The sequence below is a fragment of the Oncorhynchus keta genome, chromosome 36, assembly GCF_023373465.1.
Source record: "Oncorhynchus keta strain PuntledgeMale-10-30-2019 chromosome 36, Oket_V2, whole genome shotgun sequence".
Taxonomy (NCBI): Eukaryota; Metazoa; Chordata; class Actinopteri; order Salmoniformes; family Salmonidae; genus Oncorhynchus; species Oncorhynchus keta.
Window position 1 is genome coordinate 27,454,667 of NC_068456.1, and position 25,771 is coordinate 27,480,437.

Genomic DNA, 25,771 nt, shown 5'->3' on the forward strand with positions numbered 1-25,771 from the left:
GGACCAGGAGTTTTTACCTTTGACTGATATACTGGCAGACCTCCATAATCCAACCTATTATTCTCACTGGTCTCTGTCGTTAGGACCAGGAGTTTTACCTTTGACTGATATACTGGCAGACCTCCATAATCCAACCTATTATTCTCACTGGTCTCTGTCGTTAGGACCAGGAGTTTTTACCTTTGACTGATATACTGGCAGACCTCCATAATCCAACCTATTATTCTCACTGGTCTCTGTCGTTAGGACCAGGAGTTTTTACCTTTGACTGATATACTGGCAGACCTCCATAATCCAACCTATTATTCTCACTGGTCTCTGTCGTTAGGACCAGGAGTTTTTACCTTTGACTGATATACTGGCAGACCTCCATAATCCAACCTATTATTCTCACTGGTCTCTGTCGTTAGGACCAGGAGTTTTTACCTTTGACTGACTGGCAGACCTCCATAATCCAACCTATTATTCTCACTGGTCTCTGTCGTTAGGACCAGGAGTTTTTACCTTTGACTGATATACTGGCAGACCTCCAGAATCCAACCTATTATTCTCACTGGTCTCTGTCGTTAGGACCAGGAGTTTTTACCTTTGACTGACTGGCAGACCTCCATAATCCAACCTATTATTCTCACTGGTCTCTGTCGTTAGGACCAGGAGTTTTTACCTTTGACTGATATACTGGCAGACCTCCAGAATCCAACCTATTATTCTTACTGGTCTCTGTCGTTAGGACCAGGAGTTTTTACCTTTGACTGACTGGCAGACCTCCATAATCCAACCTATTATTCTCACTGGTCTCTGTCGTTAGGACCAGGAGTTTTTACCTTTGACTGATATACTGGCAGACCTCCATAATCCAACCTATTATTCTCACTGGTCTCTGTCGTTAGGACCAGGAGTTTTTACCTTTGACTGACTGGCAGACCTCCATAATCCAACCTATTATTCTCACTGGTCTCTGTCGTTAGGACCAGGAGTTTTTACCTTTGACTGACTGTCAGACCTCCATAATCCAACCTATTATTCTCACTGGTCTCTGTCGTTAGGACCAGGAGTTTTTACCTTTGACTGACTGGCAGACCTCCATAATCCAACCTATTATTCTCACTGGTCTCTGTCGTTAGGACCAGGAGTTTTTACCTTTGACTGATATACTGGCAGACCTCCATAATCCAACCTATTATTCTTACTGGTCTCTGTCGTTAGGACCAGGAGTTTTTACCTTTGACTGACTGTCAGACCTCCATAATCCAACCTATTATTCTCACTGGTCTCTGTCGTTAGGACCAGGAGTTTTTACCTTGACTGATATACTGGCAGACCTGAATCCAACCTATTATTCTTACTGGTCTCTGTCGTTAGGACCAGGAGTTTTTACCTTTGACTGACTGGCAGACCTCCAGAATCCAACCTATTATTCTCACTGGTCTCTGTCGTTAGGACCAGGAGTTTTTACCTTTGACTGACTGGCAGACCTCCATAATCCAACCTATTATTCTCACTGGTCTCTGTCGTTAGGACCAGGAGTTTTTACCTTTGACTGATATACTGGCAGACCTCCATAATCCAACCTATTATTCTCACTGGTCTCTGTCGTTAGGACCAGGAGTTTTTACCTTTGACTGACTGGCAGACCTCCATAATCCAACCTATTATTCTCACTGGTCTCTGTCGTTAGGACCAGGAGTTTTTACCTTTGACTGATATACTGGCAGACCTCCATAATCCAACCTATTATTCTTACTGGTCTCTGTCGTTAGGACCAGGAGTTTTTACCTTTGACTGACTGTCAGACCTCCATAATCCAACCTATTATTCTCACTGGTCTCTGTCGTTAGGACCAGGAGTTTTTACCTTTGACTGATATACTGGCAGACCTCCATAATCCAACCTATTATTCTTACTGGTCTCTGTCGTTAGGACCAGGAGTTTTTACCTTTGACTGACTGTCAGACCTCCATAATCCAACCTATTATTCTCACTGGTCTCTGTCGTTAGGACCAGGAGTTTTTACCTTTGACTGACTGGCAGACCTCCATAATCCAACCTATTATTCTCACTGGTCTCTGTCGTTAGGACCAGGAGTTTTTACCTTTGACTGACTGGCAGACCTCCATAATCCAACCTATTATTCTCACTGGTCTCTGTCGTTAGGACCAGGAGTTTTTACCTTTGACTGATATACTGGCAGACCTCCAGAATCCAACCTATTATTCTCACTGGTCTCTGTCGTTAGGACCAGGAGTTTTTACCTTTGACTGACTGGCAGACCTCCATAATCCAACCTATTATTCTCACTGGTCTCTGTCGTTAGGACCAGGAGTTTTTACCTTTGACTGATATACTGGCAGACCTCCAGAATCCAACCTATTATTCTTACTGGTCTCTGTCGTTAGGACCAGGAGTTTTTACCTTTGACTGACTGGCAGACCTCCATAATCCAACCTATTATTCTCACTGGTCTCTGTCGTTAGGACCAGGAGTTTTTACCTTTGACTGATATACTGGCAGACCTCCATAATCCAACCTATTATTCTCACTGGTCTCTGTCGTTAGGACCAGGAGTTTTTACCTTTGACTGACTGGCAGACCTCCATAATCCAACCTATTATTCTCACTGGTCTCTGTCGTTAGGACCAGGAGTTTTTACCTTTGACTGATATACTGGCAGACCTCCATAATCCAACCTATTATTCTCACTGGTCTCTGTCGTTAGGACCAGGAGTTTTTACCTTTGACTGATATACTGGCAGACCTCCATAATCCAACCTATTATTCTCACTGGTCTCTGTCGTTAGGACCAGGAGTTTTTACCTTTGACTGATATACTGGCAGACCTCCATAATCCAACCTATTATTCTCACTGGTCTCTGTCGTTAGGACCAGGAGTTTTACCTTTGACTGATATACTGGCAGACCTCCATAATCCAACCTATTATTCTCACTGGTCTCTGTCGTTAGGACCAGGAGTTTTTACCTTTGACTGACTGGCAGACCTCCATAATCCAACCTATTATTCTCACTGGTCTCTGTCGTTAGGACCAGGAGTTTTACCTTTGACTGATATACTGGCAGACCTCCAGAATCCAACCTATTATTCTCACTGGTCTCTGTCGTTAGGACCAGGAGTTTTTACCTGACTGACTGACTGGCAGACCTCCATAATCCAACCTATTATTCTCACTGGTCTCTGTCGTTAGGACCAGGAGTTTTTACCTTTGACTGATATACTGGCAGACCTCCAGAATCCAACCTATTATTCTCACTGGTCTCTGTCGTTAGGACCAGGAGTTTTTACCTTTGACTGACTGGCAGACCTCCATAATCCAACCTATTATTCTCACTGGTCTCTGTCGTTAGGACCAGGAGTTTTTACCTTTGACTGATATACTGGCAGACCTCCATAATCCAACCTATTATTCTCACTGGTCTCTGTCGTTAGGACCAGGAGTTTTTACCTTTGACTGACTGGCAGACCTCCATAATCCAACCTATTATTCTCACTGGTCTCTGTCGTTAGGACCAGGAGTTTTTACCTTTGACTGATATACTGGCAGACCTCCATAATCCAACCTATTATTCTCACTGGTCTCTGTCGTTAGGACCAGGAGTTTTTACCTTTGACTGATATACTGGCAGACCTCCATAATCCAACCTATTATTCTCACTGGTCTCTGTCGTTAGGACCAGGAGTTTTTACCTTTGACTGATATACTGGCAGACCTCCATAATCCAACCTATTATTCTCACTGGTCTCTGTCGTTAGGACCAGGAGTTTTTACCTTTGACTGATATACTGGCAGACCTCCATAATCCAACCTATTATTCTCACTGGTCTCTGTCGTTAGGACCAGGAGTTTTTACCTTTGACTGATATACTGGCAGACCTCCATAATCCAACCTATTATTCTCACTGGTCTCTGTCGTTAGGACCAGGAGTTTTTACCTTTGACTGATATACTGGCAGACCTCCATAATCCAACCTATTATTCTTACTGGTCTCTGTCGTTAGGACCAGGAGTTTTTACCTTTGACTGACTGGCAGACCTCCATAATCCAACCTATTATTCTCACTGGTCTCTGTCGTTAGGACCAGGAGTTTTTACCTTTGACTGACTGGCAGACCTCCATAATCCAACCTATTATTCTCACTGGTCTCTGTCGTTAGGACCAGGAGTTTTTACCTTTGACTGACTGGCAGACCTCCATAATCCAACCTATTATTCTCACTGGTCTCTGTCGTTAGGACCAGGAGTTTTTACCTTTGACTGATATACTGGCAGACCTCCATAATCCAACCTATTATTCTCACTGGTCTCTGTCGTTAGGACCAGGAGTTTTTACCCTTTGACTGACTGGCAGACCTCCATAATCCAACCTATTATTCTCACTGGTCTCTGTCGTTAGGACCAGGAGTTTTTACCTTTGACTGATATACTGGCAGACCTGACTGATACTGACTGGCAGACCTCCATAATCCAACCTATTATTCTCACTGGTCTCTGTCGTTAGGACCAGGAGTTTTTACCTGTTTGACTGATATACTGGCAGACCTCCATAATCCAACCTATTATTCTTACTGGTCTCTGTCGTTAGGACCAGGAGTTTTTACCTTTGACTGACTGGCAGACCTCCATAATCCAACCTATTATTCTCACTGGTCTCTGTCGTTAGGACCAGGAGTTTTTACCTTTGACTGACTGGCAGACCTCCAGAATCCAACCTATTATTCTCACTGGTCTCTGTCGTTAGGACCAGGAGTTTTTACCTTTGACTGACTGTCAGACCTCCAGAATCCAACCTATTATTCTCACTGGTCTCTGTCGTTAGGACCAGGAGTTTTTACCTTGGCCACATGACCTGACCAGGAAAAACTCTGATCCGTTATTTCTTCATAGGGTTAAACAACTCTGGTCACTTTCCAAAAGGATTCACAGATTTCCAGTTTATTCCCTCCTGATTACAAGAATAAGAGGTACAGTACTTTATTCCAGTCAATAGAATCTCCCTCTAATATTCCTTCCACCTGTTTCCACTGTGTTTACAAAGCATTCCACTGCAGGGTTAAGGTTAGTAACACTCTACAGCTCCTCTAAAGACAACAGCCACCTGGAAAAACATAACCCTGGGGAGGATACTGGTGTTTCGTACCCACTGATCAGTGCTGTGTGTGAACCTCCTCCCTCTTGGGAGAGCAGAACACATTCTCCACTGAGTTAGACTTAAAAGCCCATGTTATAAAAAGATCTCCCTCCCTCTTTTCCCATCTCCCTCTCTCTCTCTCTCTCCATCCCTCTCTCTCTCCCCTGGGCGGCAGGGTAACCGGAAGGTTGCAAGTTCAAACCCCCGAGCTGACAAGGTACAAATCTGTCGTTCTGCCCCTGAACAGGCAGTTAACCCACTGTTCCTAGGCCGTCATTGAAAATAAGAATTTGTTCTTAACTGACTTGCCTAGTTAAATAAAGGTAAAAGTAAAATAAAAATCTCCCTCTCTCTCTTCAAAAGAGCCGCTCTGAAGAGCAAGAGATGAGGCTATAATGTATTATGAATATGCAATATGTTATCAAGGCTGTGTTATTTGCTACAGTAATAACTTCCATTAACAGCGGACCTGGAGCTCTCTGACCATCGATCGGATCAATCGTTAATATTTCAGAACACCAGAAGGAAAGGTCATGCAAAGAGTGTTTGTGCTGCGTTGATGCGTCAATCACCTCGTCTAGGCTCTCTATAGAGTTTAATGTCAGGTTCTGTCTGTCTGTCTGTCTGTCTGTCTGTCTGTCTGTCTGTCTGTCTGTCTGTCTGTCTGTCTGTCTGTCTGTCTGTCTGTCTGTCTGTCTGTCTGTCTGTCTGTCTGTCTGTCTGTCTGTCTGTCTGTCTGTCTGTCTGTCCGTCCGTCCGTCCGTCCGTCCGTCCGTCCGTCCGTCCGTCCGTCCGTCCGTCCGTCCGTCCGTCCGTCCGTCCGTCCGTCCGTCCGTCCGTCCGTCCGTCCGTCCGTCCTATCCGTCCGTCCGTCCGTCCGTCCGTCCGTCCGTCCGTCCGTCCGTCCGTCCGTCCGTCCGTCCGTCCGTCCGTCCGTCCGTCCGTCCGTCCGTCCGTCCGTCCGTCCGTCCGTCCGTCCGTCCGTCCGTCCGTCCCGTCCGTCAATCGTCCGTCCGTCCGTCCGTCCGTCCGTCCGTCCGTCCGTCCGTCCGTCCGTCCGTCCGTCCGTCCGTCCGTCCGTCCGTCCGTCCGTCCGTCCGTCCGTCCGTCCGTCCGTCCGTCCGTCCGTCCGTCCGTCCGTCCGTCCGTCCGTCCGTCCGTCCGTCCGTCCGTCCGTCCGTCCGTCCGTCCGTCCGTCCGTCCGTCCGTCCGTCCGTCCGTCCGTCCGTCCGTCCGTCCGTCCGTCCGTCCGTCCGTCCGTCCGTCCGTCTGTCCGTCTGTCCGTCTGTCCGTCTGTCCGTCCGTCTGTCTGTCCGTCTGTCCGTCTGTCTGTCTGTCCGTCTGTCCGTCTGTCTGTCCGTCCGTCTGTCTGTCCGTCTGTCCGTCTGTCCGTCTGTCCGTCTGTCTGTCCGTCTGTCCGTCTGTCCGTCTGTCTGTCTGTCCGTCTGTCCGTCCGTCCGTCCGTCCGTATAGAGTTTAATGTCAGGTTCCGTCCGTCCACCCGCGGACAGACAGGCTGGTGACAGACACAGACTGGTGGCTGTCTGGTGACCACCTGATGACAGACTGGTGACAGACAGACAGGCTGGTGACAGACACAGACAGGCTGGTGACAGACTCAGACAGGCTGGTGACAGACACAGACAGGCTGGTGACAGACAGACAGGCTGGTGACAGACACAGACAGGCTGGTGACAGACAGACAGGCTGGTGACAGACACAGACTGGTGGCTGCCTGGTGACCACCTGATGACAGACTGGTGACAGAGCCTCTGCAGTCAGAAACACTGCATTTACTGTTTTGTCCATTTATATCATGCTTAATGGTTTGATAACATTCTAGGCTGCTAACAAACAGAGACAAATCACACAGACACTGTCTGAGCCTTACACACCGGGCTCACAGTGAGAGAGATAGGTGGAGGGAGGGAGTGGGAGGAGAGAGACCGAGGGAGATAGAGAATTAGAGGAGGGAGAGAGAGAGGTGGATAAAAGGATAGAGAGAAACTCAGAGATGGTTTCTTCCCATCAAGCCTTGACCTTGGCATTATAAAGGAGATTTGTATCCCTCTTTTTGTCTGAAATATGCAGTCGAGTCAGATCAGAATGAAAAGAGTTGAGTGGGGAAAGGAAAAGAGAAAGGGAGGGGAAGAACGAGATAGAGGGAAGAGAGAGCGATAGGGAGGGAGAGGTAAAGAGGGGAAGGACTATATCCCTTTCTATAAACAAGGTACGAGACACATGCCAGGAATCATTTCCACACTACCGTGACCTGCACTACTGCTCAGATAACACCGCAGATGACAGACTTGGCATGATTTTATTAATTTCATTACTTTCATTTTTTTCTTGTCACGGCAACACTCAGACCTACTATCTGTATGGCAGAGGAAACAAGCCGAGGGAGGATAGCGGAGGAAACAAGCCGAGGGAGGATAGCGGAGGAAACAAGCAGAGGGAGGATAGCGGAGGAAACAAGCCGAGGAAAGATAGCGGAGGAAACAAGACGAGGGAGGATAGCGGAGGAAACAAGCCGAGGGAGGATAGCAGAGGAAACAAGCCGAGGGAGGATAGCGGAGGAAACAAGCCGAGGGAGGATAGCAGAGGAAACATGCCGAGGGAGGATTGCAGAGGAAACAAGGCGAGGGAGGATAGCAGAGGAAACAAGCAGAGGGAGGATAGCGGAGGAAACAAGACGAGGGAGGATAGAGGAGGAAACAAGCCGAGGGAGGATAGCGGAGGAAACAAGCCGAGGGAGGATAGCAGAGGAAACAAGCCGAGGGAGGATAGCGGAGGAAACAAGCCGAGGGAGGATAGCGGAGGAAACAAGCCGAGAAAGGATAGCAGAGAAAACAAGCCGAGGGGGATAGCAGAGGAAACAAGCCGAGGAGGATAGCAGAGGAAACAAGCCGAGGAGGATAGCAGAGGAAACAAGCCGAGGGAGGATAGCAGAGGAAACAAGCCGAGGGAGGATAGCAGAGGAAACAAGCCGAGGGAGGATAGCAGAGGAAACAAGCCGAGGGAGGATAGCAGAGGAAACAAGCCGAGGGAGGATAGCAGAGGAAACAAGCCGAGGGAGGATAGCGGAGGAAACAAGCCGAGGGAGGATAGCAGAGGAAACATGCCGAGGGAGGATTGCAGAGGAAACAAGGCGAGGGAGGATAGCAGAGGAAACAAGCAGAGGGAGGATAGCGGAGGAAACAAGACGAGGGAGGATAGAGGAGGAAACAAGCCGAGGGAGGATAGCGGAGGAAACAAGCAGAGGGAGGATAGCAGAGGAAACAAGCCGAGGAGGATAGCGGAGGAAACAAGACGAGGGAGGATAGCGGAGGAAACAAGCCGAGGAAGGATAGCAGAGGAAACAAGCCGAGGGAGGATAGCAGAGGAAACAAGCCGAGGGAGGATAGCGGAGGAAACAAGCCGAGGAGGATAGCAGAGGAAACATGCCGAGGGAGGATTGCAGAGGAAACAAGGCGAGGGAGGATAGCGGAGGAAACAAGACGAGGGAGGATAGCGGAGGAAACAAGACGAGGGAGGATAGAGGAGGAAACAAGCCGAGGGAGGATAGCGGAGGAAACAAGCCGAGGGAGGATAGCAGAGGAAACAAGCCGAGGGAGGATAGCGGAGGAAACAAGCCGAGGGAGGATAGCGGAGGAAACAAGCCGAGAAAGGATAGCAGAGAAAACAAGCCGAGGGGGGATAGCAGAGGAAACAAGCCGAGGGAGGATAGCAGAGGAAACAAGCCGAGGGAGGATAGCAGAGGAAACAAGCCGAGGGAGGATAGCAGAGGAAACAAGCCGAGGGAGGATAGCAGAGGAAACAAGCCGAGGGAGGATAGCAGAGGAAACAAGCCGAGGGAGGATAGCAGAGGAAACAAGCCGAGGGAGGATAGCAGAGGAAACAAGCCGAGGGAGGATAGCGGAGGAAACAAGCCGAGGGAGGATAGCAGAGGAAACATGCCGAGGGAGGATTGCAGAGGAAACAAGGCGAGGGAGGATAGCAGAGGAAACAAGCAGAGGGAGGATAGCGGAGGAAACAAGACGAGGGAGGATAGAGGAGGAAACAAGCCGAGGGAGGATAGCGGAGGAAACAAGCAGAGGGAGGATAGCAGAGGAAACAAGCCGAGGGAGGATAGCGGAGGAAACAAGACGAGGGAGGATAGCGGAGGAAACAAGCCGAGGAAGGATAGCAGAGGAAACAAGCCGAGGGGGGATAGCAGAGGAAACAAGCCGAGGGAGGATAGCAGAGGAAACAAGCCGAGGGAGGATAGCAGAGGAAACAAGCCGAGGGAGGATAGCAGAGGAAACAAGCCGAGGGAGGATAGCAGAGGAAACAAGCCGAGGGAGGATAGCAGAGGAGACAAGCCGAGGGAGGATAGCGGAGGAAACAAGCCGAGGGAGGATAGCAGAGGAAACAAGCCGAGGGAGGATAGCGGAGGAAACAAGACGAGGGAGGATAGCGGAGGAAACAAGCCGAGGAAGGATAGCAGAGGAAACAAGCCGAGGGGGATAGCAGAGGAAACATGCCGAGGGAGGATAGCGGAGGAAACAAGACGAGGGAGGATAGCGGAGGAAACAAGCCGAGGAAGGATAGCAGAGGAAACAAGCCGAGGGGGATAGCAGAGGAAACATGCCGAGGGAGGATAGCGGAGGAAACAAGACGAGGGAGGATAGCGGAGGAAACAAGCCGAGGGAGGATAGCGGAGGAAACAAGACGAGGGAGGATAGCGGAGGAAACAAGCCGAGGGAGGATAGCGGAGGAAACAAGCCAAGGGAGGATAGCGGAGGAAACAAGCCGAGGGGGGATAGCGGAAGAAACAAGCCGAGGGAGGATAGCGGAGGAAACCAGACGAGGGAGGATAGCGGAGGAAACAAGCCGAGGGAGGATAGCAGAGGAAACAAGCTGAGGGAGGATAGCAGAGGAAACAAGCCGAGGGAGGATAGCAGAGTAAACAAGACGAGGGAGGATAGCGGAGGAAACAAGCCGAGGAAGGATAGCAGAGGAAACAAGCCGAGGAAAGATAGAGGAGGAAACAAGCCGAGGGAGGATAGCGGAGGAAACAAGCCGAGGGAGGATAGCAGAGGAAACAAGCCGAGGGGGGATACTAGAGGAAACAAGCTGAGGGAGGATAGCAGAGGAAACAAGCCGAGGGAGGATAGCAGAGGAAACAAGCCGAGGGAGGATAGCAGTGAGTCTAGGAACAGAATCATAAAAAAACACACATGTCCATAAACAGAGGCACGTCGTCTACAATAAAGGAAAGACATGTATCACTGTCAGCATTTCCCTCGATATTTCCCTCGATATTTTCCTAGATATTTTCCTAGATATTTTCCTAGATATTTCCCTAGTCATTTAGCAGATGCTCTTATCCAGAGCAACTTATGGAATCAAATAGGATTAAGTGCCTTGCTCAAGGGCACATGGACAGATTTTTCATTATCATAGTATTATTAACTCTGCTGGTCAGAGCTCGGATGGGTGAGAGCCTGAGAATGGCGTGGATGGGTGATTTTAAGTATGGGATGCTTAGTTTACCGTGTGTGTGTGTATGCGTGTGTATGCCCGCGTATGTGTCTACAGGTGGGGGGGTGTAGGTATATGTGTGTGTGGGTTTACAGATGGTGTGTGTGGGTCTACAGATGGTGTGTGTGTGGGGGTGTATCTGAGGACCAGGCAGATCCACTGATATCCTGTTCTATCTAGGTTACCATGGAAACAAAAGTTTGGCGCAAGGCTGACCGGCTTCTATTGACAAAACCATAAAGGAGGAGCGGAGCTTTATAGTCTTTCAGATAACACACAGAAATCATCAAACCCACCATCAAACCCAGCACATTATACTGGACGACGAGGACCACACCGTGTGTCTGAAGTATCTATTAATATAATATCATGTTCAATAGCAACTCATAGATTAAGAACTACTTCCATACAGCTACGTAACTCAGTAAGAATTATATTTCACCGATGTGAGTGACTGTAGCCTTCCATGTATGAGTTCACTTGGTGAAGAAATATCCGATGTGATATGAAATTACAACGTACTGTTCAATGGCAGCTCAACACAAAAGCACATATTAGCACATAAAAAGGGGATACTTACTCAGAAGAATCTATAAAGTATATTCCAAGTGCTCCAATGCTGAGAGCGAAAACTAGCACAACCTATAGAGGGAGAGGAGAGAGAAAGAGAGATACATCAGTTTTAGAACGCAAACATGTACAGTGCCTTCGGAAAGTATTCAGAAGGCCTCAGTCTAAAATGTAATAAATAAATGAAAAAATCCTCAGCAATCTACACAGAATCCCCCATAATTACAAAGTGGAAACAGGTTTTTAGAAATGTTTGCAAATGTATAAAATATAAAAAACAAACACCTTATTTACGTAAGTATTCAGACCCTTTGCTATGAGACTTGAAATTGAGCTCAGGTGCATCCTGTTTTCATTGATGTTTCTACAACTTGATTGGAGTCCACCTGTGGTAAATTCAATTGATTGGACATGATTTGGAAAGGCACACACCTGTCTATATAAGGTCCTACAGTTGACAATGCATGTCAGAGCTAAAAACCAAACCAAATCAAAATCAAATCAAATTGTATTTGTTTATTTGTCACATACACATGGTTAGCAGATGTTAATGTGAGTGTAGCGAAATGCTTGGGCTTCAAGTTCCGACAATGCAGTAATAACCAACAAGTAATCTAACTAACAATTCCTAAACTACTGTCTTATACACAGTGTAAGGGGATAAAGAATATGTACATCAGGATATATGAATGAGTGAGCTGCTGCATAGGCAAGATACAGTAGATGGTATTGAGTACAGTATATACATATAAGATGAGTATGTAAACAAAGTGGCATAGTTAAAGTGGCTAGTGATACATGTATTACATAAGGATGCAGTCGATGATATAGAGTATATGTATGCATATGAGATGAATAATGTAGGGTAAGTAACATTATATAAGGTAGCATTGTTTAAAGTGGCTAGTGATATATTTACATCATTCCCATCAATTCCCATTATTAAAGTGGCTGGAATTGAGTCAGTGTCAGTGTGTTGGCAGCGGCCACTCAATGTTAGTGGTGGCTGTTTAACAGTCTGATGGCCTTGAGATAGAAGCTGTTTTTCAGTCTCTCGGTCCCAGCTTTGATGCACCTGTACTGACCTCGCCTTCTGGATGATAGCGGGGTGAACAGGCAGTGGCTCGGGTGGTTGATGTCCTTGATGATCTTTATGGCCTTCCTGTAACATCGGGTGGTGTAGGTGTCCTGGAGGGCAGGTAGTTTGCCCCCGGTGATGCGTTGTGCAGACCTCACTACCCTCTGGAGAGCCTTACGGTTGAGGGCGGAGCAGTTGCCGTACCAGGAGGTGATACAGCCCGCCAGGATGCTCTCGATTGTGCATCTGTAGAAGTTTGTGAGTGCTTTTGGTGACAAGCCGAATTTCTTCAGCCTCCTGAGGTTGAAGAGGCGCTGCTGCGCCTTCTTCACGATGCTGTCTGTGTGAGTGGACCAATTCAGTTTGTCTGTGATGTGTATGCCGAGGAACTTAACTACTGTTCCATCGATGTGGATATGGGGGTGTTCCCTCTGCTGTTTCCTGAAGTCCACAATCATCTCCTTAGTTTTGTTGACTTTGAGTGTGAGGTTATTTTCCTGACACCACACTCCGAGGGCCCTCACCTCCTCCCTGTAGGCCGTCTCGTCGTTGTTGGTAATCAAGCCTACCACTGTTGTGTCGTCCGCAAACTTGATGATTGAGTCGGAGCGTGCGTGGCCACGCAGTCGTGAGTGAACAGGGAGTACAGGAGAGGGCTCAGAACGCACCCTTGTGGGGCCCCAGTGTTAAGGATCAGAGGGGAGGAGATGTTGTTACCTACCCTCACCACCTGGGGAGGCCCGTCAGGAAGTCCAGTACCCAGTTGCACAGGGCGGGGTCGAGACCCAGGGTCTCGAGCTTGATGACGAGCTTGGAGGGTACTATGGTGTTGAATGCCGAGCTGTAGTCGATGAACAGCATTCTCAGATAGGTATTCCTCTTGTCCAGATGGGTTAGGGCAGTGTGCAGTGTGGTTGAGATCGTCTGTGGACCTATTTGGGGGTAAGCAAATTGGAGTGGGTCTAGGGTGTCAGGTAGGGTGGAGGTGATATGGTCCTTGACTAGTCTCTCAAAGCACTTCATGATGACGGAAGTGAGTGCTACGGGCGGTAGTCGTTTAGCTCAGTTACCTTAGCTTTCTTGGGAACAGGAACAATGGTGGCCCTCTTGAAGCATGTGGGAACAGCAGACTGGAATAGGGATTGATTGAATATGTCCGTAAACACACCGGCCAGCTGGTCTGCGCATGCTCTGAGGGCGCGGCTGGGGATGCCGTCTGGGCCTGCAGCCTTGCGAGGGTTAACACGTTTAAATTTCTTACTCACCTCGGCTGCAGTGAAGGAGAGACCGCATGTTTTCGTTGCAGGCCGTGTCAGTGGCACTGTATTGTCCTCAAAGCGGGCAAAAAAGTTATTTAGTCTGCCTGGGAGTAAGACATCCTGGTCCGTGACTGGGCTGGGTTTCTTCTTGTAGTCCGTGATTGACTGTAGACACTGCCACATGCCTCTTGTGTCTGAGCCGTTGAATTGTTTGATAGCTTTGCGGAGGGAATAGCTGCACTGTTTGTATTCGGTCATGTTACCAGACACCTTGCCCTGATTAAAAGCAGTGGTTCGCGCTTTCAGTTTCACGCGAATGCTCCCATCAATCCACGGTTTCTGGTTAGGGAATGTTTTAATCATTGCTATGGGAACGACATCTTCAACGCACGTTCTAATGAACTCGCATACCGAATCAACGTATTCGTCAATGTTGTTATCTGACGCAATACGAAACATATCCCAGTCCACGTGATGGAAGCAGTCGGACCAGCGTTGGACAGACCTCAGCGTGGGAGCCTCTAGTTTTAGTTTCTGTCTGTAGGCAGGGATCAGCAAAATGGAGTCGTGGTCAACTTTTCCGAAAGGGGGGGCGGGGCAGGGCCTTATATGCGTCGCGGAAGTTAGAGTAACAATGATCCAAGGTTTTTCCACCCCTGGTTGCGCAATCGATATGCTGATAAAATTTAGGGAGTCTTGTTTTCAGATTAGCCTTGTTAAAATCCCCAGCTACAATGAATGCAGCCTCCGGATAAATTGTTTCCAGTTTGCAAAGAGTTAAATAAAGTTCGTTCAGAGCCATCGATGTGTCTGCTTGGGGGGGGGGTATATACGGCTGTGATTATAATCGAAGATAATTCTCTTGGTGGATAATGCGGTCTACATTTGATTGTGAGGAATTCTAAATCAGGTGAACAGAAGGATTTGAGTTCCTGTATGTTTCTTTCATCACACCATGTCTCGTTAGCCATAAGGCATACGCCCCCGCCCCTCTTCTTACCAGAAAGGTGTTTGTTTCTGTCGGCGCGATGCGTGGAGAAACCCGTTGGCTGCACCGCTTCGGATAGCGTCTCTCCAGTGAGCCATGTTTCCGTGAAGCACAGAACGTTACAGTCTCTGATGTCCCTCTGGAATGCTACCCTTGCTCGGATTTCATCAACCTTGTTGTCTATAGAGACTGGACATTGGCAAGAAGAATGCTAGGGAGTGGTTCACGGTGTGCCCGTCTCCGGAGTCTGACCAGAAGACCGCCGCGTTTCCCTCTTTTTCGGAGTCGATTTTTTTTGGGTCGCTGCATGCGATCCATTCCATTGTCTTGTTTGTAAGGCAGAACACAGGATCCGCGTCGCGAAAAACATATTATTGGTCATACTGATGGTGAGTTGACGCTGATCTTATATTCAGTAGTTCTTCTCAACTGTATGTAACGAAACCTAAGATGACCTGGGGTACTAATGTAAGAAATAACACGTAAAAAAAACAAAAAACTGCATAGTTTCCTAGGAACGCGAAGCGAGGCGGCCATCTCTGTCGGCGCCGGAGAGATCTCTCTCCTGCGCCGGGGTCGAAGGAATTGTCTGTAGAGCTCATAGACAGGATTGTGTCCAGGCACAGACCTGGGGAAGGGTATCAAAACATATCTGCAGCATTGAAGGTCCCCAAGAACACAGTGACCTCCATCATTCTTTAATGGAAGAAGTTTGGAACCACCAAGGCTCTTCCTAGAGCTGGCCGCCCGGCCAAACTGAGCAATCGGGGGAGAAGGGCCTTGGTCAGGAAGGTGACCAAGAACCCGATGGTCACATCCTGAATACTGAACAGTGGATAGTGAATAGCAACTGTAAGTACAGTTGTATACATAAGAGATTGAAAAGGGAATGGGAACACACTAAACATCTGTAAACCTGTAAGTCTTGAAGGGTGACTGCATGTAGTATTGAGGGGAAGGCTACTGTGACAGACAGCCTTACATAATACAAAGTCATTGGTTGTATTGTACTGGATGCTATTACACGCAGGCAGACACGCACACCGTATCCCCAGCAACATCCCATCACAATGTGCTGAGTTTTATTGTGAAGACAGAAGGGGTAATATAAGGAGAACGTAACTCTAGAAGTAATCATTCATATCTAACATGCAGTCATGTGTAATGAATTTACACTTAAAAGTAAAACAAACCATACAACTCTATTCACAAGGACTACTTTTAACAAATTACATAGAACAATTTACTATAACAGATTTACAGGAAGAACTGTGCAGATACAAGTAGTCACTGTGCATATAGTTGGTTGGTTAAACTCTGAAATCGATGGTTTTTGTTTGGCAGTCTCAGTGTCAATACGTTACAGTGGAATTACCCATGCTTTTCACACAGAGACCAGCTATCAGATGTATAAACCTTGTGTTCACACAGAGACCAGCTATCAGATGGATAAACCTTGTGTTCACACAGAGACCAGCTCTCAGATGGATAAACCTCGTGTTCACACAGAGACCAGCTCTCAGATGGATAAACCTCGTGTTCACACAGAGACCAGCTCAGATGGATAAACCTCGTGTTCATACAGAGACCAGCTCAGATGGATAAACCTTGTGTTCACACAGAGACCAGCTCTCAGATGTATAAACCTCGTGTTCACACAGAGACCAGCTCTCAGATGGATAAACCTTGTGTTCACACAGAGACCAGCTCAGATGGATAAACCTCGTGTTCACACAGAGACCAGCTCTCAGATGGATAAACCTCGTGTTCACACAGAGACCAGCTCTCAGATGGATAAACCTTGTGTTCACACAGAGACCAGCTCTCAGATGGATAAACCTCGTGTTCACACAGAGACCAGCTCTCAGATGTATAAACCTTGTGTTCACACAGAGACCAGCTCTCAGATGTATAAACCTCGTGTTCACACAGAGACCAGCTCTCAGATGGATAAACCTTGTGTTCACACAGAGACCAGCTCTCAGATGGATAAACCTCGTGTTCACACAGAGACCAGCTCTCAGATGGATAAACCTCGTGTTCACACAGAGACCAGCTCTCAGATGGATAAACCTTGTGTTCACACAGAGACCAGCTCTCAGATGGATAAACCTCGTGTTCACACAGAGACCAGCTCTCAGATGGATAAACCTCGTGTTCACACAGAGACCAGCTCTCAGATGGATAAACCTTGTGTTCACACAGAGACCAGCTCTCAGATGTATAAACCTCGTGTTCACACAGAGACCAGCTCTCAGATGGATAAACCTCGTGTTCACACAGAGACCAGCTCTCAGATGGATAAACCTCGTGTTCACACAGAGACCAGCTCAGATGGATAAACCTCGTGTTCATACAGAGACCAGCTCTCAGATGTATAAACCTTGTGTTCACACAGAGACCAGCTCTCAGATGGATAAACCTCATGTTCATACAGAGACCAGCTCAGATGGATAAACCTCGTGTTCACACAGAGACCAGCTCAGATGGATAAACCTCGTGTTCATACAGAGACCAGCTCTCAGATGGATAAACCTCGTGTTCACACAGAGACCAGCTCTCAGATGTATAAATCTTGTGTTCATACAGAGACCAGCTCAGATGGATAAACCTCGTGTTCACACAGAGACCAGCTCTCAGATGTATAAACCTTGTGTTCATACAGAGACCAGCTCAGATGGATAAACCTCGTGTTCACACAGAGACCAGCTCTCAGATGTATAAACCTTGTGTTCACACAGAGACCAGCTCTCAGATGTATAAACCTTGTGTTCATACAGAGACCAGCTCTCAGATGGATAAACCTTGTGTTCACACAGAGACCAGCTCAGATGGATAAACCTTGTGTTCACACAGAGACCAGCTCAGATGGATAAACCTCGTGTTCATACAGAGACCAGCTCAGATGGATAAACCTTGTGTTCACACAGAGACCAGCTCTCAGATGGATAAACCTTGTGTTCACACAGAGACCAGCTCTCAGATGTATAAACCTCGTGTTCACACAGAGGCCAACTCTCTCAGATGTATAAACCTTGTGTTCACACAGAGACCAGCTCAGATGGATAAACCTTGTGTTCACACAGAGACCAGCTCTCAGATGTATAAACCTCGTGTTCACACAGAGACCAGCTCTCAGATGTATAAACCTCGTGTTCATACAGAGACCAGCTCTCTCAGATGGATAAACCTTGTGTTCACACAGAGACCAGCTCTCAGATGTATAAACCTCGTGTTCACACAGAGACCAGCTCTCAGATGGATAAACCTCGTGTTCACACAGAGACCAGCTCTCAGATGTATAAACCTCGTGTTCACACAGAGACCAGCTCTCAGATGGATAAACCTCGTGTTCACACAGAGACCAGCTCTCAGATGGATAAACCTCGTGTTCACACAGAGACCAGCTCTCAGATGTATAAACCTCGTGTTCACACAGAGACCAGCTCTCAGATGGATAAACCTCGTGTTCACACAGAGACCAGCTCTCAGATGTATAAACCTCGTGTTCACACAGAGACCAGCTCTCAGATGGATAAACCTTGTGTTCACACAGAGACCAGCTCTCAGATGTATAAACCTCGTGTTCACACAGAGACCAGCTCTCAGATGTATAAACCTTGTGTTCACACAGAGACCAGCTCTCAGATGTATAAACCTTGTGTTCACACAGAGACCAGCTCTCAGATGTATAAACCTTGTGTTCACACAGAGACCAGCTCTCAGATGTATAAACCTTGTGTTCATACAGAGACCAGCTCTCAGATGGATAAACCTTGTGTTCATACAGAGACCAGCTCTCAGATGTATAAACCTCGTGTTCATACAGAGACCAGCTCTCAGATGGATAAACCTCGTGTTCATACAGAGACCAGCTCTCAGATGGATAAACCTCGTGTTCATACAGAGACCAGCTCTCAGATGGATAAACCTTGTGTTCATACAGAGACCAGCTCTCAGATGTATAAACCTCGTGTTCATACAGAGACCAGCTCTCAGATGTATAAACCTCGTGTTCATACAGAGACCAGCTCTCAGATGGATAAACCTCGTGTTCATACAGAGATCAGCTCTCAGATGGATGAACTTCGTGAAAACAACACATTAAAACACACGACTGAACACGTTAAAACACACGACTGAACACGTTAAAACACACGACTGAACACGTTAAAACACACGACTGAACACGTTAAAACACACGACTGAACACTTTAAACCCACGACTGAACACATTAAAACACAAGACTGAACCCATTAAAACACACGACTGAACACGTTAAAACACACGACTGAACACGTTAAAACACACGACTGAACACGTTAAACACACGACTGAACACGTTAAACCCACGACTGAACACGTTAAAACACACGACTGAACACATTAAAACACACGACTGAACACGTTAAAACACACGACTGAACACGTTAAAACACACGACTGAACACATTAAAACACACGACTGAACACGTTAAAACACACGACTGAACACGTTAAAACACACGACTGAACACGTTAAAACACACGACTGAACACGTTAAAACACACGACTGAACACGTTAAAACACACGACTGAACACGTTAAAACACACGACTGAACACTTTAAACCCACGACTGAACACGTTAAAACACACGACTGAACACGTTAAACCCACGACTGAACACGTTAAAACACACGACTGAACACGTTAAAACACACGACTGAACACGTTAAAACACACGACTGAACACATTAAAACACACGACTGAACACGTTAAAACACACGACTGAACACGTTAAAACACACGACTGAGAAAGATATACTATTGTTTACTCTTTCTTCCTATTCAGCCAGAACACAATAGACATCCTCTGTCCTCCACGATTGTAGCATTCATTATAATTCATGGGCGCCTGATCGTTGCCATGCTAATAAAAAAACACCCCATGTATTTTTAATGGTGTCTCTGTGTGGGAGATGGTGGGTTCCAGAGTGTGGGTCTGGTTGAGGCTAGCGATAACGATAGCAAAGCATAGCGCCAGCCTGTACTGCAATGTTGAAACACAAGCCTTACCCTACACCCACAATAACATCTACTAAATATGTGCTTACGACCAATGTAATTTGATTTGTAGCCCTGCAGTATGACCTGAGTGATGCAGGTTATTTTAGCATAGCACTAGCTAGTGTAGCCCTGCAGTATGACCTGAGTGATGCAGGTTATTTTAGCATAGCACTAGCTAGTGTAGCCCTGCAGTATGACCTGAGTGATGCAGGTTATTTTAGCATAGCACTAGCTAGTGTAGCCCTGCAGTATGACCTGAGTGATGCAGGTTATTTTAGCATAGCACTAGCTAGTGTAGCCCTGCAGTATGACCTGAGTGATACAGGTTATTTTAGCATAGCACTAGCTAGTGTAGCCCTGCAGTATGACCTGAGTGATGCAGGTTATTTTAGCATAGCACTAGCTAGTGTAGCCCTGCAGTATGACCTGAGTGATGCAGGTTATTTTAGCATAGCACTAGCTAGTGTAGCCCTGCAGTATGACCTGAGTGATGCAGGTTATTTTAGCATAGCACTAGCTAGTGTAGCCCTGCAGTATGACCTGAGTGATGCAGGTTATTGTAGCATAGCGCTAGCTAGTGTAGCCCTGCAGTATGACCTGAGTGATGCAGGTTATTTTAGCATAGCACTAGCTAGTGTAGCCCTGCAGTATGACCTGAGTGATGCAGGTTATTTTAGCATAGCACTAGCTAGTGTAGCCCTGCAGTATGACCTGAGTGATGCAGGTTATTGTAGCATAGCGCTAGCTAGTGTAGCCCTGCAGTATGACCTGAGTGATACAGGTTATTGTAGCATAGCGCTAGCTAGTGTAGCCCTGCAGTATGACCTGAGTGACACAGGTTATTGTAGCATAGCGCTAGCTAGTGTAGCCCTGCAGTATGACCTGAGTGATACAGGTTATTGTAGCATATCCGTAGCTAGTGTATGACCTGAGTGACAAAGGTTATTGTAGCATAGCGCTAGATAGTGTAGCCAAGAAGTGCCTGACCTGAGTGACACACAAAGGAGAAAGGAAGCTAGGTTCAATGTCAGCCACACTGACAACATCCAGATATCTTTACTGTGATAAGACTGTGATAAGACTGTCTAGAAGGCTGATATCTATGCCGTTGGGAAGATCATTGGTGGAGTGGAATGCATCAGATGATCTGATTCCCACAACTAAATAGTCCAGCACCTGTTTCTTTTTATGTCCTGGCTATGATTGACTGGACTCTCCATCATACTCTCAACATCACACATCCACTGTCAATATATCAAATGAAGAGAAATCATTCAAAACAGAAAACATATGTTAACCTTGGATGTCAGGATACTGTATAGGACTTCCCCCACAAGAGGGCATAGTTAGTTTGTAATGAGTGGATTTTCTATGGGTACAGTGGACATCTAGGGCATGCAGGTTGGAGCCACACACACACACACACACACACTCTCTCTTCACACGGGGAACAACCCAGGTCTTCACATCAGTAGGACAGCTGAAAATGACCAACAGGACTTGAGAGGGATGGAAGCGTAGCCTAGATGTGGAGATTCTATCCTTATCTGAGTCTCTTATGACAGAGGCAGTCCTACTGTATGAACACAGAATGCAAGTACATACAGTAAGTGGAACACACACGCGCAGGCAGCACACACAGAGACATAAACAAATCCACATTTCCTTGATGCTAATCTTTGTCCTTCTCGTCTGTGAGGAAAGAGAGAGAGAACAGAGGTAGCCTGAGCAGGATGGATGCTCAACAGCTTTCGAGTGAGCGGTGAGCATCCACAGATGAGGTCTGAGATAAGAGTCCTCATCTTCAACTGACCCAGTTACTCAGCTGTGAATGCTACGTGGCTGTCGCTAACACTAACCAGTGCTAGCCGTCATATGTGTGTGTGCGCACGCATGTGCATGTCTGTGTGGGCACTGCTTCAGATAACGAGGGTTAGCCGTTGACCTCAAACCCACACATTTCAAAGACCTGAGCGCCACTGTAAGTCATGACTGTGATTCCAACAGACAGGGGAAACCTACAGCAAATGGCAACAATGTGGGGGCATCCCCAGCGCCGACAGACTACAGACAGAAACACAGCTGTAGGCCTGACAAGCTGGGGCCAGCACAGCAAGTGACTCTGGGAAATGTAGTTTTGACAGTAGTCATACAATATTACATTATACACCTATAAGGTAAATGAATGCTTGTTTTGAGAGTTAATACACTATACATACAAAACTATGTAGACACCCCTTCAAATGAGTGGATTGTGCTATTTCAAGCACATCCGTTGCAGACAGGTGTATAAATCGAGAACACAGCAATGCAATCTCCATAGACAAACATTGTTAGTAGAATGGTCTTACAGAAGAACTCAGTGACTTTCAACGTGGCACCGTCATAGGATGCCACCTTTCCAACAAGTCAGTTGGTCAAATTTCTTCCCTGCTAGAGCTGCCCACAGTCAACTGTAAGTGCTGTTATTGTGAAGTGGAGACGTCTACTCGCGAAGTGGTCGGCCACACAAGCTCACAGAACAGGACTGACGAGTGCTGAAGCACGTAGCGCAAAGAAATTGTCTGTCCTTGGTTGCAACACACACTACCGAGTTCCAAACTGCCTCTGGAAGCAACGTCAGCACAATAACTGTTCGTCAGAAGCTTCATGAAATGGGTTTCCATGGCCAAGCAGCCGCACACAAGTCTAAGATCACCATACGTAATGCCAAGCGTCGGCTGTAGTGGTGTAAAGCCCGCCACCATTGGACTGGAGCAGTGGAAATGCGTTCTCTGGAGGGATGAATCACGCTTCACCATCTGGCAGTCCGATGGACAAATCTGGGTTTGGCGGATGCCAGGAGAACACTACCTGCCCGAATGCATAGTGCCAACTGTAAAGTTTGATGGAGGATGAATAATTATCTGGGGATGTTTTTCATGGGTTGGGCTAGGCCCCTTAGTTCCAGTGAAGGGAAATCTTAACACAAGACAATTCTGTGCTTCCAACTTTGTGGCAACAGTTTGGGGGAGGCCCTTTCCTGTTTCAGCATGACAATGCCCCTGTGCTCAAAGCAAGGTCCATACAGAAATTATTTGTCGAGATTGGTGTGGAAGAACTTGACCGGCCTGCACAGAGCTCTGACCTCAACCCCATCGAACACCTTTGGGATGAATTGGAACACCGACTGCGAGCCAGGCCTAATTGGCCACCATCAGTGCCCGACCTCACTAATGCTCATGGCTGAATGGAAGCAAGTCCCCGCAGCAATGTTCTAACATCTAGTGGAAAGCCATCCCAGAAGATTGGAGGGGGGGACCAACTCCATATTACCATTGAAGCCTATGTACAGGCTTACCATTGAACCCTATGGACAGGCTTACCATTGAACCCTACGGACAGGCTTACCATTGAACCCTACGGACAGGCTTACCATTGAACCCTACGGACAGGCTTACCATTGAACCCTACGGACAGGCTTACCATTGAACCCTACAGACAGGCTTACCATTGAACTAAACGGACAGGCTTACCATTCAATTAAACGGACAGGCTTACCATTGAACCCTACGGACAGGCTTACCATTCAACCCTACGGACAGGTCTACCATCGAACCCTATGGACGGGCCTACCATTGAAGCCTATGGACAGGCTTACCATTGAAGCCTATGGACAGGCTTACCATTGAACCCTATGGACAGGCTTTCCATTGAACCCTTTGGACATGATTACCATTGAACCCTATGGACAGGCTCACCATTGAACCCTATGGACAGGCTCACCATTGAACCCTATGTACAGGCTCACCATTGAACCCTATGTACAGGCTTACCATTGAACCCTATGTACAGGCATACCATTGAACCCTATGTACAGACTCACCATTGAACCCTATGTACAGACTCACCATTGAACCCTGTGTACAGGCTCACCATTGAACCCTATGTACAGACTCACCATTGAACCCTATGTACAGGCATACCATTGAACCCTATGGACAGGCTCACCATTGAACCCCATGTACAGGCACACCATTGAACCCTATGGACAGGCTCACCATTGAACCCTATGTACAGGCTTACCATTGAACCCTATGGACAGGCTTACCATTTAACCCTATGTACAGGCTCACCATTGAACCCTATGGACAGGCTCACCATTGAACCCTATGGACAGGCTTACCATTGAACCCTATGGACAGGCTTACCATTGAACCCTATGTACAGACTCACCATTGAACCCTATGTAGACTCACCATTGAACCCTATGTACAGACTCACCATTGAACCCTATGTACAGGCTCACCATTGAACCCTATGGACAGGCTTACCATTGAACCCTATGGACAGGCTTACCATTGAACCCTATGTACAGACTCACCATTGAACCCTATGTACAGACTCACCATTGAACCCTATGTACAGACTCACCATTGAACCCTATGTACAGGCTCACCATTGAACCCTATGGACAGGCTTACCATTGAACCCTATGTACAGACTCACCATTGAACCCTATGTACAGACTCACCATTGAACCCTATGTACAGGCTCACCATTGAACCCTATGGACAGGCTTACCATTGAACCCTATGTACAGGCTTACCATTGAACTTGTCATTTTTCGTCTCAAATTCGGTGGACATAAAACAATATAGAGGTGAGATATATATCAACTTTGAGACATGACATGTAGTATTTTCATATTTAATTATATTATGTTTATATTAATATAAATGCTTAGTTCCTGTTATTTTTACGAAGACGTCTCACAAAAACAATCAAATCTCTGTGAAATGTCAACGGAGCACTGAGCATTTTATTTTGAAAGCCTTTTACATTTATTTCAGCTTGTGTCATGCTAATTTAGCTATTTGCGACCTGCGGAAACAACTTGGAAGACGACGACCACAAAATGTAAAATCCTTAACAGTTTCGGCGATAAAGCTGCATCACTCTGTCAACAGAGCTCAGTGCTTTTTATCAGATGTATTAGGTTATGAAATATGACTTCTAGGATATAATATTAATGATGTCAGAGAACGACCCCTCTGAACGATTCAGAACATTAAGAATCATATTTGTCTTGGTCAAATGTATTTTATAACATAAGAAAGTGAAACGTCATCACCAAAGCATGTTTTCCTCCACTCTAGTTAGAGGGGGTGGACACACTACTCAATGGATCAGCTCTCACGACACACTCATAAACACACACAAAAACTTTAAAAAACAGACACAAACACTAAAACAGACACTCGAAAACACATATACACAAATACATACACACAACCCTTCACTGGTTTGCTGACTGCTTGACCCACATTCATTCACTCACGTACGGTATGAACACCCACAGCTGCAGAGCAGCAAACCAGGCTCACTAAAGCACAGTAGCTTACTCTTCAAATAGACCACAAATAACAGGCTAAGGATTTCAACTGTTAATATAACAATCCAATATGACGGCCCTACCCAATAAACTAAACGCAGGATATTTGATTTGAAGCACAACAGAGCTAACCTGGAATCCACACAAAATATTCCTCTATTTCACAGATAAATATTCAGTTTGGATTCCAGATTCCAGGCTACAACCAAGTTGCTGTGAGTTTTACCCAGACTCTCACAGACTAACAGGGAATTAGTTTAGACTTGGGATGCTCATGACTCACTTCCTCTCTCCCCTATGTGCACTTCCTGACAAAGAGCATGCAGAACCCAGGTGACTGGTGATTCGGGTTGACGTATAAAATAATGGCTTTGTGTTCAGGGTGAGTATGCAGGTTGACAGGCTGGCTGGGGAATCAAAAAGGTGACGAGTAGACTAATCAGTTCAGTTCAAAGCTCCAAACAGACTGACCTACTACATACCAGCACAGGTAGGCTGAAGACTCAAAAACACAAACTGGAATCTGAAATAACTTTGTTATACACAGTCAAGTTGTAAGGTGTATGAACTCTTACAATTCCAAATGTATTCATCCCTAAAACTCTCCCTCCTCCGTCTGTATGTCTGTGAATATTTTCACAGCATTCAGTCTAACGGGGTCTATGCTCGCCTCGGCTCTTCTCCATTTCAAACAAAACCCAATGACACAGTGGCGCTAGACTAGCTTCTGGAGGGAAGCCCAGTGACAACACAGCCACGTTCCTCCTAGTGCGGCACTCCCAT

At 46.7% G+C, this 25,771-nt stretch overlaps 1 protein-coding gene across 8 annotated transcripts in view; it reads right to left on the reverse strand.

The window, feature by feature from the left end:
- LOC118369425 (calcium-activated potassium channel subunit alpha-1) overlaps nt 1-25,771 on the reverse strand; it is a 388,748-nt gene that overhangs the window by 188,929 nt on the left and 174,048 nt on the right. For all 8 annotated transcript variants that reach the window (XM_052498738.1, XM_052498744.1, XM_052498740.1 and 5 more), the window contains exon 3: nt 11,249-11,310. In XM_052498738.1, the coding sequence (XP_052354698.1) occupies nt 11,249-11,310 (62 nt within the window). The remainder of the gene's footprint in view (nt 1-11,248; nt 11,311-25,771) is intronic.